This window comes from Pantherophis guttatus, chromosome 8 (genome assembly GCF_059756535.1).
Source record: "Pantherophis guttatus breed Tessera chromosome 8, ASM5975653v1, whole genome shotgun sequence".
In the NCBI taxonomy this organism is placed as follows: Eukaryota; Metazoa; Chordata; class Lepidosauria; order Squamata; family Colubridae; genus Pantherophis; species Pantherophis guttatus.
Genome location: NC_142070.1, coordinates 7697247 through 7714276, shown reverse-complemented (window position 1 = coordinate 7714276; position 17030 = coordinate 7697247). Strand labels below are relative to the sequence as shown.

The 17030-nt window shown below is 41.2% G+C and overlaps 1 protein-coding gene across 18 annotated transcripts in view; it reads left to right on the top strand.

Moving 5' to 3' along the window:
• RUFY3 (RUN and FYVE domain containing 3) overlaps positions 1 to 17030 on the top strand; it is a 76327-nt gene that overhangs the window by 34874 nt on the left and 24423 nt on the right. For all 18 annotated transcript variants that reach the window (XR_009621242.2, XR_015729236.1, XM_060687027.2 and 15 more), the window contains 8 exons: positions 2765 to 2938; positions 4376 to 4493; positions 6005 to 6106; positions 7649 to 7772; positions 10483 to 10544; positions 13009 to 13074; positions 13173 to 13242; positions 15350 to 15442. Coding sequence is in view for 16 of the 18 variants with exons in the window: in XM_060687027.2 (XP_060543010.2) it covers positions 2765 to 2938; positions 4376 to 4493; positions 6005 to 6106; positions 7649 to 7772; positions 10483 to 10544; positions 13009 to 13074; positions 13173 to 13242; positions 15350 to 15442 (809 nt within the window). In the remaining 2 variants the exon portion in view is untranslated. The remainder of the gene's footprint in view (positions 1 to 2764; positions 2939 to 4375; positions 4494 to 6004; positions 6107 to 7648; positions 7773 to 10482; positions 10545 to 13008; positions 13075 to 13172; positions 13243 to 15349; positions 15443 to 17030) is intronic.

The window sequence follows — 17030 nt, the reverse complement described above, 5'->3', positions numbered from 1 at the left end:
TCTTTACAACAAAATATTTACTCTCACACAGATCGCGACGGGAGCTTTACAGAATATATTAATTTCAGTCAAGATATACAAATAAAAAATAAAATCTACACTAACCTTATCCTTTTTTTATTCTATTATTCAACCAAGTATACCATTGGTCCCAGCATTGAAAATATACGTTTCTCCACTTCTCATTTAGGGAAATATAATATTCTGCCTTTTTTAAAAAAATACCCCTCAAAATATTTCATTCTTCTAGGAGAGGGGAGTGCTAACTTTCTACAGGGTTAGTAAAAAAAAATTATCTGTATTCTTTTGGAAACAAACTCATTTCCTTAGAAGCAGTTCCTGGATTTGTCTTCATACCAGTTTTCTGGGGAGGGAAGAATTCTGTTTAGTGAGGAAATATTTCATTGATTCGCCTATTTATTCTACAGATCTTTAAACTCAAATTCTGGGGCCTTCTGTTTTGTTACGCAAGTCAGCTTTAAAACTTTTAAAAGAACTGTGCAATGCCCCATGGCCACTTCCACATGGCTGTAGGCGAACTGGTAGAAACCCACCACTTGGCTGGCTGGGGAATTTGGGGGCATTGAAGTTCACAATTGCCAATCTTGGATGCTGTGTTGTCTACAGAGATTCTGCCAGCACAACCTGCTCCGAGTATAAAGCAAGCGTTATGCAGCTTGATTAAATCTCCTTTTGATTCGTGCTTGATTTGCAATGCAAATAATCATTCTTAGAGGAAGAAGAATTCATTGCATTAGGCAACCACGTTCCTTCAGTTTCGGTGTTTCCATTACGGAATTGTCAATATCAGCCCCTTATTTTAATTGCAACCCACAATGTCTTGGTAAATAGGTTTGCAAATTAGGATTAGCGGGAGACTTAATAATAATAATGTTTAGTGGGGTTGTGCAGCGGTAAAGATTGAAGAGCCAAAAGATGATTCAGACCATGTTTAACAAACACAAAGTGTTTCTCAAACTTGGTAATTTTAAAATGTGCAGATTTCAACTCCCAGAATTAAGATGTGCAGATTTCAACTCCCGGAATTAAGTCCCAAAGATGCTTTTTTTTTCAAGAGGCAACCGGACTTTCTGGTTTTTCTTTCTTCAGAGCTGAAGAAGCTTCTTGGATGAGAAGCAAAACGCCTTCAAAGAAAAAAACAAGAAAGTCCATTTGCCTCTTGAAAGAAAAGTACCTTTGGAATCAACCAGGGCCTGGATGACTGAGAATCTCCATAGACTCGCAGAATTAAGATGTGTGGACTTCAACTCCCAGAATTCCACAGCCAACAAGGGTTGTATTTACAAAGGTTGCAGGGTCCTGGATTCTGGAATTGCCATTCACAATTTTCTTAGGGAACGTCTGATAAGTAAAGCCAATGGGAGAAGCCAGATTCGCTTAACGACCATGTGAGCCACTTAACAACTGCAGTGATTGCCTTAACAACCATGGCAAAAAGGTTGTAAAACGGGATGGGACTCACTTAACAGCTGCCTAGCTTAGCAATGGAAAATTTTGGGCTCCATTGTGGTCGTAAATCGAGGACTATCAGTATATATAGTATATCTTCTACCACCTGGGTGGAAATTTGGAGGATTTGGTCAAATGTCTTTTGGGAAGCCTGCCTTAAAGTTTTGCCTGTTTTCTGCAAGGATTACTTTTAACTTTCACCATTCTTGAACTATTTCTTGGTAGATATGACCATTGTCATTCTTAATGATAAGGTAAAGGTAAAGGTTCCCCTGCAAATACGTGCTAGCCGTTCCCGACTCTAGGGGGCGGTGCTCATCTCCGTTTCAAAGCCGAAGAGCCAGCGCTGTCCGAAGACGTCTCTGTGATCATGTGGCCGGCATGACTAAATGCCAAAGGCGCACGGAATGCTGTTACCTTCCCACCAAAAGTGGTCCCTATTTTTCTACTTGCATTTTGTACATGCTTTCAAACTGCTAGGTTGGCAGAAGCTGGGACAAGTAACAGGAGCTCACTCTGTTACACAGTGCTAGGGATTTGAACCGCTGAACTGCCGACCTTTCGATCAACAAGCTCAGCATCTTAGCCACTGAGCCACCGTGGTTTTTTATATATTTTTTTTTATTTTTTACATTCTTAATGATAACAATACAATAAATACTCCGTATTTTTCAGAGTATAAGACACACCGGAGTATAAGACACACCTTAGTTTTTGGGGAGGAAAATAAGAAAAAAGCTGATTGGTGGGTGGATGGCCTCCCGGAATACCCCCAATCAGCTGTTTCCAGAGGTGAATTTTAGCAACAGGTTCATCGGCTGTGAGCTCTGTGCCTTGCTTTTTTTTCCTGCCTCTGAAAATTCTGAAACTCGGTTTCAGAAAAAACTTTTTTTTCTGCCTCTGAAAGCCTCCAAAACAGAGCTTCAAAAAAAAAAGAGCTTTTTTTCTGAAGCTTCTTTCAACGGCTTTTTTCAGCCTCTGAAATCTCCATTTGCGAAGCTGGGCGGGGCTACATTCGGAGTATAAGACGCACCCAGATTTTCACCCTCTTTTTTGGGGGGGGGGAATGGTCCTTATACTCTGAAAAATACGGTATACAATATTCTTTATATTAATGTTCCATCAAGTCAGTCCCAGTGCTTTAGCGATCACATTAGATAGACTTTTTCTACAATGATCTGGCCTAACCTGCTCCTTTAGCTCTTACAGCTGTTATCTCTGTGTTTTCTTAAGTGTTTTTTCAGTCGTCTGAAATTACAATCTTATTAAATCGTGTATGTATGTTCTCTTGCAGATCCCAACTATGTCATGGCCAATGAACGCATGAATCTGATGAATATGGCAAAACTAAGCATAAAGGGCTTGATTGAATCCGCTCTAAATCTTGGGAGAACCTTGGACTCCGACTATGCACCTCTTCAGCAGTTCTTTGTAGTCATGGAGCACTGCCTTAAGCATGGCTTAAAAGGTGGGTATAGATTGACAGAAGATCTCCTCTAGGGATTATATCCACACTCTTAAACCGGAATAAACTAGTAGATAGGGCAGTATGCTTTGCTTTCTAAGGCGTTTTCATAGGTAAAATACTGATTAACACAGAGAGTCTCCAAACTTGGCAACTTTCAGACTTGTGGACTTCAACCCCCAGAATTCCTCAGCCAGCTATGCAAGAATACAAAATGCACAGGTACAGTATATGTGGTACCTCGCTCAATAGAAGCAACTGTGAGAGGGATCTTGGAGTCCTAGTGGACAACCATTTAGATATGAGCCAGCCGTGTGCAGCAGCTGCCAAAAAAGCCAACACAGTTTTAGGCAGTATTAACAGAGGGATAGAATCAAGATCATGGGAATTGTTAATACCACTTTGTAATGCCTTGGTAAGGCCACACTTGGAATACTGCATCCAGTTTTGGTCGCCAGGATGTAAAAAAAGATGTTGAGACTCTTGAAAGAGTGCAGAGAAGAGCAACAAAGATGATTAGGGGACTGGAGGCTAAAACATTTAAAATGGTTGCAGGAACTGGGTGGGTATGTCTAGTTTAATGAAAAGAAGGACTAGGGAAGACATGATAGCAGTCTTCCAATATCTCAGGGGCTGCCACAAAGAAGAAGGAGTCAAACTATTCTCCAAAGCACCTGAGGGCAGGACAAGAAGCAATGGGTGGAAACTAATCAAGGAGAGAAGCAACCCAGAACTAAGGAGAAATTTCCTGACAGTTAGAACAATTAATCAGTGGAACAACTTGCCTCCAGAAGTTGTGAATGTTCCAACACTGGAAGTTTTTAAGAAGAGGTTGGATAACCATTTGTCTGAAGTGGTGTAGGGTTTCCTGCCTAAGCAGGGGGTTGGACTAGAAGACCTCCAAGCTCCCTTCCAACAATGTTATTCTATTCTATTCTATTCTAATTCTGGGAGCCAAAGTCCACAAGTCTTATAAAGTTGCCAAATTTGGATCCTGGCTAAAAGGGATAGTCCATTTTCATCAGCAAAATCCATAAGTGTGTATATTTTTTCATTTCTTAGTAATGGTCAGTTTTCCCACACATATAGTAGACTTCATTTCCAGGTTTTCCCTGAATACATCTTCATATCCAAATATCCAGAACTTAATTCGATGGTCTACCCCAGTAGGATAAGAATCATAAGCCTACAAAATCAATGTATTGATTTATGGAATCAACTGAAACATTTAATGTATACTTTCAAATGGAACAAGGCGGTAACATCATTAAATGAATGGGGGAAGAACCAATCTTTTAAATCAGTTTTGGATTAAGATACAGTATTGACAGTTTTTGAAACGTAGTGTTTGAATTTTTAACTCAGTGCCACTGTTCCAAATGACTTTGAAATGCCAGTTCTGATATTAGAAACAAACAAACAAAAAATGTTTTCGTTTAGCCAAGAAGACTTTTCTGGGCCAAAATAAGTCATTTTGGGGACCTCTGGAATTGGTAGAGAAGTTTGTTCCTGAAGCTGGAGAAATCACAGCAAGCGTTAAAGATCTGCCAGGGCTAAAGTAAGTGTTCGCTTCTTCTATTCTTTCCATAAGATGCTGGTCAGTTTTTTCTCAAAAATTCTGCAAAGCAGCAACACTATTCATTAAAGACTCATTCGGGAGTCCATAAAATCTCCATTTTGGAATGGAATGGAGTGGAGTGGAGTGGAATGGAATGGAATGGAATGGAATAGAATAGAATAGAATAGAATAGAATAGAATAGAATAGAATAGAATAGAATAGAATAGAATAGAAAATATGGAGTGGAATGGAAAGGAACGGAACAGAACAGAAAATGTGGAGTAAAATAGAATAGAATAGAATAGAATAGAAGTAGAGTAGAGTAGAGTAGAGTAGAGTAGAGTAGAGTAGAGTAGAAGAATAGAAGAGTGGAGAGGAGTGGAGTGGAATGGAATAGAATGGAATGGAATGGAATAGGAGTAGAGTAGAGTAGAGTAGAGTAGAGTAGAAGAATAGAAGAGTGGAGTGGAGTGGAGAGTGGAATGGAATGGAATGGAATGGAAGAATGGAATGGAATGGAATGGAATAGAATAGAATAGAATAGAATAGAATAGAATAGAATAGAATAGAATAGAATAGAATAGAATAGAATAGAATAGAATAGAATAGAATAGAATAGAATAGAATTCTTTATGGACCAAGTGTGATTGGACACCCAAGGAATTTGTCTTGGTGCATATGCTCTCAATGAAAAAACACTTTTGGATATTCATCTACTTGCATTTGCATGCTTTCGAACTGCTAAATTGACAGAAGCTAGGTCAAGTAATGGGAGCTCAATCCATCCTGCAGTAATTAGGTCTCAAACTGCCAGCCTTCCAGTCGACAAGCCTAGCATCTTAACACACAGCCACTGCTAACTGATTCTTAATCAAGTTATAACAGTACGATTGGAAAAACACTTCAAATAAAGTTTACATTCAAGTTCGTTTTTCACCCTGTGTATTGGGACACCGCTCCGCTCTTCTCGGCCACCACAACCCCTCTTGTATTTAGGTTAGTCTAATTGGGGGAGTTTTTCTAATTGGGAGGGATGCGGTGGCTCAGTGGTTAAGAGACTGAACTTGTCGATCGAAAGGTCGGCAGTTCAGCGGTTCGAATCCCTAGTGCCACTTAACGGGGTAAGCTCCCCTTACTTGTCCCAGCTTCTGCCAACCTAGCAGTTCGAAAGCACGTAAAAAATGCCAGTAGAAAAATAGGGACCACCTTTGGTGGGAAGGGAACAGTGTTCCGTGCGCCTTTGGCGTTGAGTCATGCTGGCCGCATGACCACGGAGACGTCTTCGGACAGCGCTGACTCTTTGGCTTTGAAACGGAGATCAGCACCGCCCCCTAGAGTCAGGAACGACTAGCACATACGTGTGAGGGGAACCTTTACCTTTAGTTTAATTAGAGCGGGGGGAAATAATCACCCACTTTTATTGTTTTATTTTGTGTGCAGAATTTGGCATTTAGATGACCTGCCACCTTATGTATAACAACATTTATCATTTGTCTTTGGGACGTGGTAGGACTCCTGTGGGAAGGGGAAGAGCTTGGCTGCGCCTGGCGTTGATGCAGAAGAAACTTTCAGAGTACATGAAAGCCTTGATAAACAGAAGGGAAATTCTCAGGTGAGAACCCGGCTCATTCTTGAATGGAAATCCTCATGTGTGACATAAATCAGATGCTGTCCTTAAGCAGTCTTTTTACACCACATATTGTTACTTTCACTGGTCTAAGATTTTTAAAAGGAGGAAATTTAAAAAATGTCCCTTTTGGGGACTTGTTACAATACATCATTTTATTTTATTTTTATTTATATCATACTTATATGCCACCCTTCTTCTGAAGGACTCAGGGCGGCTCACAACAATAAAACAACAAGACAGTAAAGTGAATACTAAAATAATCCAATTAAAATCCCCGAATGGTTAAAACTAAAACTTCCAACAGATCAGGAGATTTGTTGAAAAAGCCACGTCTTCAGGTCACCGCGGAAAGAGCGGAGGTCGGGGACCGTCCAGAGCCCAGTGGGTAACTCGTTCCAGAGGGTCAGTGTGGCCACAGAGAACGCCCTCATCCTGGGCGCCAACAGGAGGGAGGAGGGCGGTCCTATGTGAGCGCACTGGGCGGTGGGAGGCCGGTAGGAGGTGGTCATGTCAGGAGCAAGCAACCATAGCCTTTCATAAGTAACCAAAGTCAGTAACTTTATTGTTTACTACCTACCGTATTTTTCGGACTATAAAACGCACTGGAGTATAAGACGCACTTAGTTTTTGGGAAGGAAAATAAGAAAAAAACTGATTGGTGGGTGGATCGGCCTCCTGGAATACCCCCAATCAGCTGTTCCCAGAGATGAATTTTAGCAACAGTTTCGTTGGTTGTGAGCTCTGCGCCTTGCTTTTTTTCCAGCCTCTGAAACCTCCCTTTAAGAGGCTTTTTTCAGCTTCTGAAACCTCCGTTTCAGAGGCTGGGCAGGGCTACATTCGGTGTATAAGACACACCCAAATTTTCACCCTCTTTTAGGGGGGGAAAGGGCGCGCCTTATACTCCGAAAAATACAGTATGTTACAAGAATCTTCCTACACAGCTTGCCTTCCCCTGGGAACGGCCAGATAAGCTTACCCTCTATTCTGGAGGGTGTCAAGCTTATGCCGTTTGCAACCATGCAATGATTCTAAACTTGGCCCTCACTTGACTCCTCCTTCCAGCCTAGCTGGCAGTTGCCAGGTAAGATGTTACCTTAACGGCTCTTTGGTCCTTGGTTAGGACTTGAACTGTTAAGTTTTTACCAGTCCCAGATTATGAATCAAATTGAAGATTAAACCTTAAATAATAATAATAACAACAACAAAACAACATGTAACAGTGATACCCATTGTCATTGGGGCACTTGGTACCATGTCCAAGAATTTTATAAGATACACGAACAAATTGCAGCTTCCTGCAGTAACACTAGCGGAACTGCAAAATACTGTGCTACTTGGAAGATCGTACATCTTAAGAAGGTATTAGTTGATACCTAGGACGCTGGCAGCAACCTGTATCAACCATTAGCAACAGTCAATGGTATTTGTGATGCATTTTTGAATGTTCAGTTAACTGAGTTTCATGTTTAATGAATAAAAGAGATAATAATAATGTAACCATCTGTATTTCAATATGTTTTGCAGTGAATTTTATGAAGCAAATGCCCTCATGATGGAGGAAGAGGGTGCTATAATCGCTGGACTTTTAGTGGGCCTCAATGTCATTGATGCAAATTTTTGCATGAAGGGAGAAGACTTGGATTCTCAGGTGCCGGATCTTGTGTTTACATATAAGTGGGGAGTTACTGTAGCGTGTAGATAACAATTAGCCTTCTTGCGGTTGGGCTATTGAATGCTGAGCGTTGTCAGGGAAATGCACAGCAGATGTTTAGGTAAAAGTCAGAGACACTAACACAAACTTGTAGTCTTTGTCATCATCCAGAAAGAACAAACACAAGATAGTCAAGAACACAGGAACATCGTGAGGTAAATTAAACAGTACAGGTAGTCCTCGACTTACGACCATAATTGAGCCCAAAATTTCTATTGTTAAGGGAAACACTTATTAAGTGAGTTTTGCCCCAATTCTACGACCTTTCTTGCCACAGTTGTTAAATGAATCACTGCAGTTGATAAGTTAGTAACCCCGGTTGTTAAGCGAATCCGGCTTCCCCCATTAACTTTGCTTGTCGCAGAACGTGATCACATGACCTTGGGACACAGTGACGGTCATAAGTATGAACCAGTCGCCAAGCGTCTGAATTTGGATCACATGATCGTGGAGATGCTGCAAAGGTCATAACTGTGAAAAATGGTCGTAAGTCACATTTTTTTCAGTGCTGTTGTAACTTTGAACGGTCACTAAGCGAACTGTTGTAAGTCGAGGACTACCTGCATACAGAGAACACACAGTTGTCGTGTGAAGAGAAAAAGACGGGAAAAGATGGGAAGAGAAAAAGACGGGGGGAAAGGGAAACGCCCCCTTTCTGCTTACAGCAACCAATGATAGCATAGATTGCCTCATGCATGAATCAACACGCCCTAACCCAGTAATGGCGAACCTATGGCATGCGTGCTTGAAGTGGCACGCAGTGCCATGTCGCCTGGCACACACAACATTGCCCGTTCCTCTTCCGGGTTTCTTGCATGCACGCGCACACGACGATCAGCTGGCCTTTGTGCGTGTGGCAGTGCCAGAAACCGGAAGAGCTGGTCTTCCATTTTCCAGTATGAGGATGTGCGCCGGCCAGCTGATCTGCACGTGCACATGCGTGGCAATAACCGGAAGACTTGCTGGGAAACCGGAAGTACCTTATCTGGCATGCGCATGCTCCTTGGGCAGCTCCTCTTCATGGTTGCGGCCCTGACAAGCGTGCGTGTGCAAAGTGCTCCCTTTTCGGCACTTGGTTCGCCATCATTGCTCTAACCAATCAATGACAACTGTGTGTTCTGGCCTATTGTACACTTTACTGTCCCGGCTACTACATTTAGTATCCTAATAGCACGCCAAGTCAAATGTGACTTTACTAAGTGGGCAGGGAATTCTGGGAAATGAAGTCTAAGGTGTTAAGGATGAGAAATACTGCTCTGTTACAAGGAAGAGAACCTTGGCAGGTGGGACTGAGGAGAAATTTTTGAGTCCAGAACGGGAAGCAACTGAGGCAGATACCCCCCTAATTGACTGAACTATAGCTAGTCCTCAGCTTACAACAATTTCATTTAGTGACCATTGAAAGTTACAACAGCACTGAAAAAAGTGACTTACAACCGGTTTTCACATTTAGTCACGTGGTCACGTGATCGAAATCCTAATATTGGGCAACCGACTCATATTTACGCCGGTTGCAGCTTCCCCGGGGAGTCATGTGATTTCCCTTTTTTGTGACCTTCTCACGAGCAAAGTCAATGGGGAAGCCAGATTCACTTAACAACCGTGTGTCGCCCCATTTTGTGACCTTTCTTTCCACAGTTATTAAGCGAATCACTTCAGTGTTTAAAGTGATTCGCTTAATAACTTTGGAAAGAAAGGTCACAAAATGGGGCGACATTCATTTAACAGCTGTCTCGCTTAGCAACAGAAATGTTGTGCTCCCCTGTGGTCGTAATTTGAGGACTACCTGCATAAAGAGGAGGACTTGGACAGTTTTTGTTCTGCCTCCCTCTTCCTCACACAGGCAAACGTAATACCAAGCACGCCTGCCAATATTTTATTAGGTAAACAGATTAGAATTCTTGGCAGACCAAGGTTTGGCCGCAAACTGCCGAATGCCTGCCAAGACCCTTTTCACTCCTATAAAGCAGAAGAGGACTTATCTTCAGTCCGTTCCAGGAGCAACAAATTATCCACGAGACAAGAGTTTAGTCAATGTTCAGTCCAAAATATATCCAAGCCGAATTTCAGAGATCATGATGTGACTTTCAGGGTTTAACTTTGTCCGTCACAAAGCCTGAAGAGCAATCCCAGCCACTTTTATTCCTGGTGGGGCATGGCTCCGTGACTCAGCTCAATCTCTGGCCCTCCCACGCTTCTCCCTCCGATGCTGCCTGGGATCAAGCCAGGATTCATCATCCTCGCTCTCTATCAATTGGTGCTCCGATATGCCTTCCTCCTGGCACATCCCAGGCTGTTCCTCCTGGCCTTTGGATGGAACCTGAGGCATTGCCAGAGAGGAGGGAGGCCTTATCAGTTCCTCCCCATCACCTTCTGAGTCCTCTTCCTCTGTTAGGACAGGCTCGGGAGTCGGGGTCACAACAGTTTTGTGACTATAGAGGTCATCTCAATAAAAATAAATCCAGCCTTTCTGTGGAATTGATTTCTTGGCCTGGTCTGCTTATAATCCATCTTGCGAGTCTGATTGTGCCGTGACTAAACATGCCTGGATGAATCACACAGTTAATAAGTTAAGAGTGTAAGAAGAATAAAATGGAAAAAAAAGTTGCACGTGTCGGACATGAAGTATTGTTGTCTTCTCTCGTAGGTTGGCGTTATTGATTTTTCAATGTATTTGAAGGATGGCAGCAGCAGTAAAGGCAGTGAAGGGTAAGTCCTTGGGTTCCTATCCAGAATCTTCATTTTAGACCCTGCTCTGAAACTCTGTTGTTACAAGAGAACTTTGTCAATTTTACACCTTCGTTTTTTCCCCCTGTTTTTTTGTCACCCAAACCTGCAATGCAATGGTGGGTTGCTACCAGTTCGCTCCGGATCTTGCGAACCGGTAGTAGTGGCGGCGGGAGGCTCCGCCCACACGCCTGGGTGTCATCATGGACGCTCTGCGCATGTGCAGAAGCAGGGGTGAAATGTAAAATTTGTTAGTACTGGTTCTGTGGGCGTGGCTTTGTGGGGGGCAATAATGTGACTGGGTGGATGTGGCCAACTTTTTTTTTTTAACTTTTCAAAGCATTTTTTCTAATGCTTTATTTATTTATTTATTTATTTATTTATTTATTTATTTATTTATTTATTTATTTATTTATTTATTTATTTATTTATTTATTTATTTATTTATTTATTTATTTATTTATTCATTCATTCATTCATTCATTCATTCATTCATTCATTCATTCGACTTATATGCCGCCCTATCTCACAATGGACTCAGGGTGGCTCACAACAATAAAACACAAGCCACAATAAAAATAAAGACTAAAATCTAAAAAATTTAAAATTAACCCATTAAAACCCTTAAAACCCCTTAAAACCCCGTCATCAGACCAGGTCAAGGGATTTGAAAAGCCAAGTTTTTAATTCCCGGCGGAATTAAAGCTTGAAAAGCTTCTGCCGATCAGGCAACTCAGCTGGGATCGTCAGAGACTTTTCAAAGCATTTTTTTTACCACCTCTTCAGCCAAGAGGTTGCAGAAAAAAATGCTTTGAAAAGCCTCTGACGATCCCAGCTGAGCCGCGGGATCATCGGAGGCCTTTTTTTTTTTTACTTTTAAAACCATTTTTTTCGTCGGAAGAGGTTGTAGAAAAAATGCTTTTAAAAGTTAAAAAAAAAAACCTCTGATGATCGTGCGGCTCAGCTGGGCATGGTGGTGGTGGTGGAGGGGGGCCGCAGGGATTTTTGCTACCGGTTCTCCGAACCACCCGCTGCCATCGCTACCGGATCAGGCGATCCGGTCCGAACCGGAAGCATTTCACCCCTGCGCAGAAGCTTCGCACTACCAGTTCGCACCCGTTGCGAACCGGTAGCGAAGGTAAGTGGAACCCACCCCTGCTGCAATGCCAGATTTAGCACAATGTTGTAATGATGTCTAGAGTTACAGGTAGTCCTCAACTTAGAACACGTTCACTTAGTGCAGAGGTGGGTTTCACATAATTTTACCACTGGTTTGCTGCTTGCACGCACGCGTGCGACTTAGAAAATGTAGCTAAATAGGACAGCATAGGGATGGGCGGGGAGGCGAGTTTAAGAAAGCTAGTTTGGCTTAGAGTTACTTGTCTGCTTTTACAGATCTGTCATTTCAGCACCCACTTTTTAATTTGTTCTTCCATAGTTAAAAAAAACAAAATTTAAGAAATAAAAATAAACTGACAGTCGTCGCTCGTTTTTATAGGTTCACTTTTATCTCTGTGAAACAGCAGCTTCTGGAGCAGGGATGTTTAAGTATGTGTGAGTTTGTCAGAGATGGCAGCTGGGAGTATTAAATCATCACATATAAAAAGGGTGGGATGTCTTAATCACCTTCTTGATTTTTTTTGACCTTTCCTGCAATCAGCCTGGATGAATGTTGTTGACTTGTCAATTCAGACTAGTGGTGAAATCCAATTTTTTTTACTACTGGTTTTGTGGGCGTGGCTTAATGGGTGTGGTGTGGCTTGGTGGGCGTGGCAGGTGAAGGATACTGCAAAATCCCCATTCCCTCCCCACTCCTGGGGGAAGGCTATTGCAAAATCTCCATTCCCACCCCACTCCAGGGGAAGAATACTGCAAATTATCCATTCCCACCCTACTCCGGGGGAAGGATATTGCAAAATCTCCATTCCCACCCCACTCTGGGGCCAGCCAGAGGCGGCATTTGCCGGTTCTCCGAACTACTCAAAATTTTCGCTACCGGTTCCCCAGAACCTGTTAGAACCTGCTGGATTTTACCCCTGGTTCAGACATTATGCAAATATATAATTATGACAAGCGGCAATTTGTTTCTTTTCACATTACGGTTTCTAATTCTTTTCAGACAATCATTTATTTATTCTTTTAATTCTAGGTTTATAGCACATGTCAATTCAGACCATAGTATGCCTTGAAACCTTAATCGTTGCTTTAATGTAGTATGAATTTTCAAACAACTGTCAGTTGAATTGATGACAGTTCTTATTTTGTTATCATGTCAGAAAAAAAAAATTGATGTCTGCTTTTCTAGGGGCCAACTAATTAATCTGTATTAATTAATGATTTTTTTTCATCAATGCAATCAACAGAGTCTTTTTCCTAAACATATTGCTTTGCTCTGCTTAATATTTCTCTCTGTGCATGGTTAATACTCACTGTGTCCTATTTTCAGCGATGGTCAAATTACTGCAATTCTGGATCAGAAAAATTATGTAGAAGAACTCAATAGACATTTAAGGTAAAGAGGTAAATCTTCTGTAGAAAATTTGGTCAATTTGCGTTGAATTCTTAAGTTCCATAGAATTATTTCATGTCTTTTTTCTTTTTATTGGACAGTGCTACAGTCAACAACTTGCAGGCAAAGGTCGATGCTTTGGAAAAATCTAACACTAAACTAACTGAGGAGGTAGGTAGAAATGAAAGAAATATGAGGATAAATTAACAGAAACAACAATCAGGCTTTAGAAGCCTGAGTGGCGTAGGAGGCTAATGCCTCCTACTAAGGCAGCATTTAACATCCAGCTGCCTGCAATTACTGCGAGTTCAATTCTCACCAGGCTCAAGGTCGACTCAGCCTTCCATCCTTTCTAAGGTGGGTAAAATGAGGACCCGGTTTGTGGGGGCAATAAGCTGACTTTGTATAAAATATACAAAGTATGAAGGCTATTGCTTAACGCATTGTAAGCCGCCCTGAGTCTCCGGAGAAGGGCGGCATATAAAAATAAATAAATAAACATTAGGATACATTCATAAATTAGATTTAGCTTCTAGATTAAGTAATATCCCAGTCTGGTTCATGCATATCCCAAAACAGATTCCAAATGCAAGAGATGCCAGATGAATTAATATTATGGGATGGAAATCTATCTGGGCTAGAGCACAGATGTCTAATAGAGAGTTACTCTATTGTGGAATTCTGCAAAGAATATTCTTTATTAGACAAGTGTAATTGGACACGCAAGGAATTTGTCTCCGGTGTGTAAGATCTCAGTGTACTGCTAAATGTCTATGGAGATTCTCAGTCATCCAGGTCATGGGTGTCCCAAAGGTGCTTTTTCAAGAGGCAACTGGACTTTCTGGTTTTTCTTTGAAGACGTTTTTCGCTTCTCATCCAAGAAGCTTCTTCAGCTCTTCAGACGAGAAGCGAAACGTCTTCAAAGAAAAACCAGAAAGTCCAGTTACCTGTTGAAAAAGCCCCTTTGGGATCTCGATGTACATACAAACAACGTGATAAATCATAAGATACCAATAGGAGAAGATAATAGGAAAGAGGAGAAGTAAAACACCCCTACTACATTGTTAGATATCCTTCGAGTAAAATAGAATAGAATAGAATAGAATAGAATTAGAATTAGAATTAGAATTAGAATTAGAATAGAATAGAATAGAATAGAATAGAATAGAATAGAATAGAATAGAATAGAATAGAATAGAATAGAATAGAATAGAATAGAATAGAATAGAATAGAATAGAATAGAATTCTTTATTGGCCAAGTGTGATTGGACACACAAGGAATTTGTCTTGGTGCATACGCTCTCGGAGTACATAAAAGAAAAGATACTTAAGAATTAAGTGTTCAGCAGAGTGATGGCACGAGGGAAAAAACTGCCTAATTGTTTTGGCATGCAATGCCCTGTAATTGCATCCTGAGAAGAGGAGTTGAAACAATTTATGTCCAGGATGTGAGGGGTCTGCAGATATTTTGTCAGCCCTCCTTCTGGTTCATGCACTATACGGGTCCTCAATGGAAAAGGCAGGCTGGTTGCAATTTTTTTCCCCTGCAGTTAACAACTATCCATTAGTGCAGGGCACTAACAAGTACTGATAGCCAAAATTGTAGAAACCTTTTGGGAAAAGTGTATTTTCTAAAACTAGCGAATAACACCACATTTTTTTGGAGTAGTACCATAAAATTATATATCAATGGAAAGATAATTTAATCAGGAATTTAATGCAATAACTTTTAGGAAGGATTTGCTATTAGAATAGCAGTTACAGTATAAAGAAGAAAAGTGAAACATGTAGAAAAAACGAGAGATACAAAAATTATCACTGTGTCAGTTAATACTTAGTTGGGTAACCTTTAGCATGAATGACGGCTTTACAACATCTTCCCATGGAGTGAACCAAGTCTTTGAGTTCTTCAGCTGTTCTAATGTGAAACCAAGATTGAAGGATTGCTTCTATTAACTGGGTTTTATTGCTGGGTCGCTTCTGACTAACAGGTTTCTTTAGTTGGCTCCATAGATTTTCAATTGGGTTAAGGTCTGGGCTATTCCCAGGCCATTCCAGCAGTGGAATAGGATTAGCTTGAAACTCCAAAAAAAAAGTGGTGTCATTAGCCATTAAACCTCAAAAATACACTTTCCCCAAAAGGTTCCCATAATTTTGGACACTACTGTACTGTATATGGAGCTGCAGGTGGATTTGTAGCCCCCAAATCCAAATTATTTGAAAATGACAATCATAGTAGATTTTGTCTTTTCATTTGTGTTCTTGTGTTTAACGCAGCTTGCCGTCGCCAACAACAGAATTATAACACTGCAAGAAGAAATGGAGCGAGTCAAAGAGGAGAGTTCGTACATTTTGGAATCCAACCGAAAGGTCAGGATTTATGCACACGTTACATACATAGCAACTGAGGATTGTTTTCACATTCACGTATGCTTCTGTAACATGGTTCATTGATAAGACCTCTTTATTGGCAGTAGTGGCGAATATCTGTAGCTCGGGTGTAGGATGAGGGTGAAGGTTGGTTCTCTAAGCTTGTGGCTTGGTTTCCGAACATTTCGTTACCAGGCTCGGTAACATCCTCACTGAAGTTTAGGGGATGCCAGTGTCGGTGTTCTTTTGTTTTAAGGACTTCAGGTGTGGGTATGTCAAGTGAGGTTCTTGTGAGGGGTCAGATGTACGTCATCAGTTAATCTTGTAAGGGATCTTGTGATAAAGAGATTACCTCAGGGTCATTGGGAGGCGAACTGCTGTTGAGGGGAATTGTGTGGATTGGTTGTCTGTGGTTGGCTTTGTAGTTTTTATTATTATTATTATTATTATATTTATTTATTATATTTATTTATTTATTTATTTATTTATTTATTTATTTATTTATTTATTTATTTATTTATTTATTTATTTATTTATATGCCGCCCTTCTCCGGAGACTCAGGGCGGCTTACAATGCGTTAAGCAATAGCCTTCATACTTTTGTATATATTTATACAAAGTCAGCTTATTGCCCCCACAAACTGGGTCCTCATTTAACCTACCTTAGAAAGGATGGAAGGCTGAGTCAACCTTGAGCCTGGTAAGATTCGAACCTGCAGAAATTGCAGGCAGCTGTGTTAATTACAGGGTGCATTAAACCACTGTACTACCAAGGCTCCTCAGTTGATTTTTGATTCTGAGGGGTTCATAGCAGTGGTGAAATCCAATTTTTTTTTTTACTACCGGTTCTGTGGGCGTGGCTTGGTGGGCATGGCAAGGGAAGGATACTGCAAAATCTCCATTCCCTCCCCACTCCAGGGGAAGGATACTGCAAAATCCCCATTCCCACCCCACTCCAGGGGAAGGATACTGCAAAATCCCCATTCCCTCCCCACTCCTGGGGGAAGGATATTGCAAAAACTCCATTCCCACCCCATTCTGGGGCCAGTCAGAGGTGGTATTTGCCAGTTCTCCGAACTACTCAAAATTTCCGCTACCAGTTGTCCGAACTGCTCAAAATTTCCACTACTGGTTCTCCAGAACCTGTCAGAACCTGATGGATTTCACCCCTGGTTCATAGGCTGGTTATAGGTCAATGTCTGTGCCTGGCACTCCACAAGCAATTCCATCAACAGATGGACAACCAAACTGCCATCTCTTAAGTGGTGCAGCCATGTGACGTCGCACTTTACAGCCAAATCACTTTTCTGACGGAAGTTCTGATCCCAATTTCACTATAGTTAAGCGAGGATGACAGATAACACAAAACATAAGCAGAAAGCGGAAGAGTGACTGAAAATAAAGAGATCCTATCAAATGAGCCATGTTACAGATTCTGTCACTCTTTCTCTCAGCCCAACTCATCACCTCATAGGGTTGTTGTTGTTGTGGGGAAAATAAGAGGAAGGGAGGATATTAGGTAAGTTCAGTGCCTTGAGTTATTTGTAAATATAATAAAGGTGGGATTTAAAAAGTCCAAAGAAAAGAA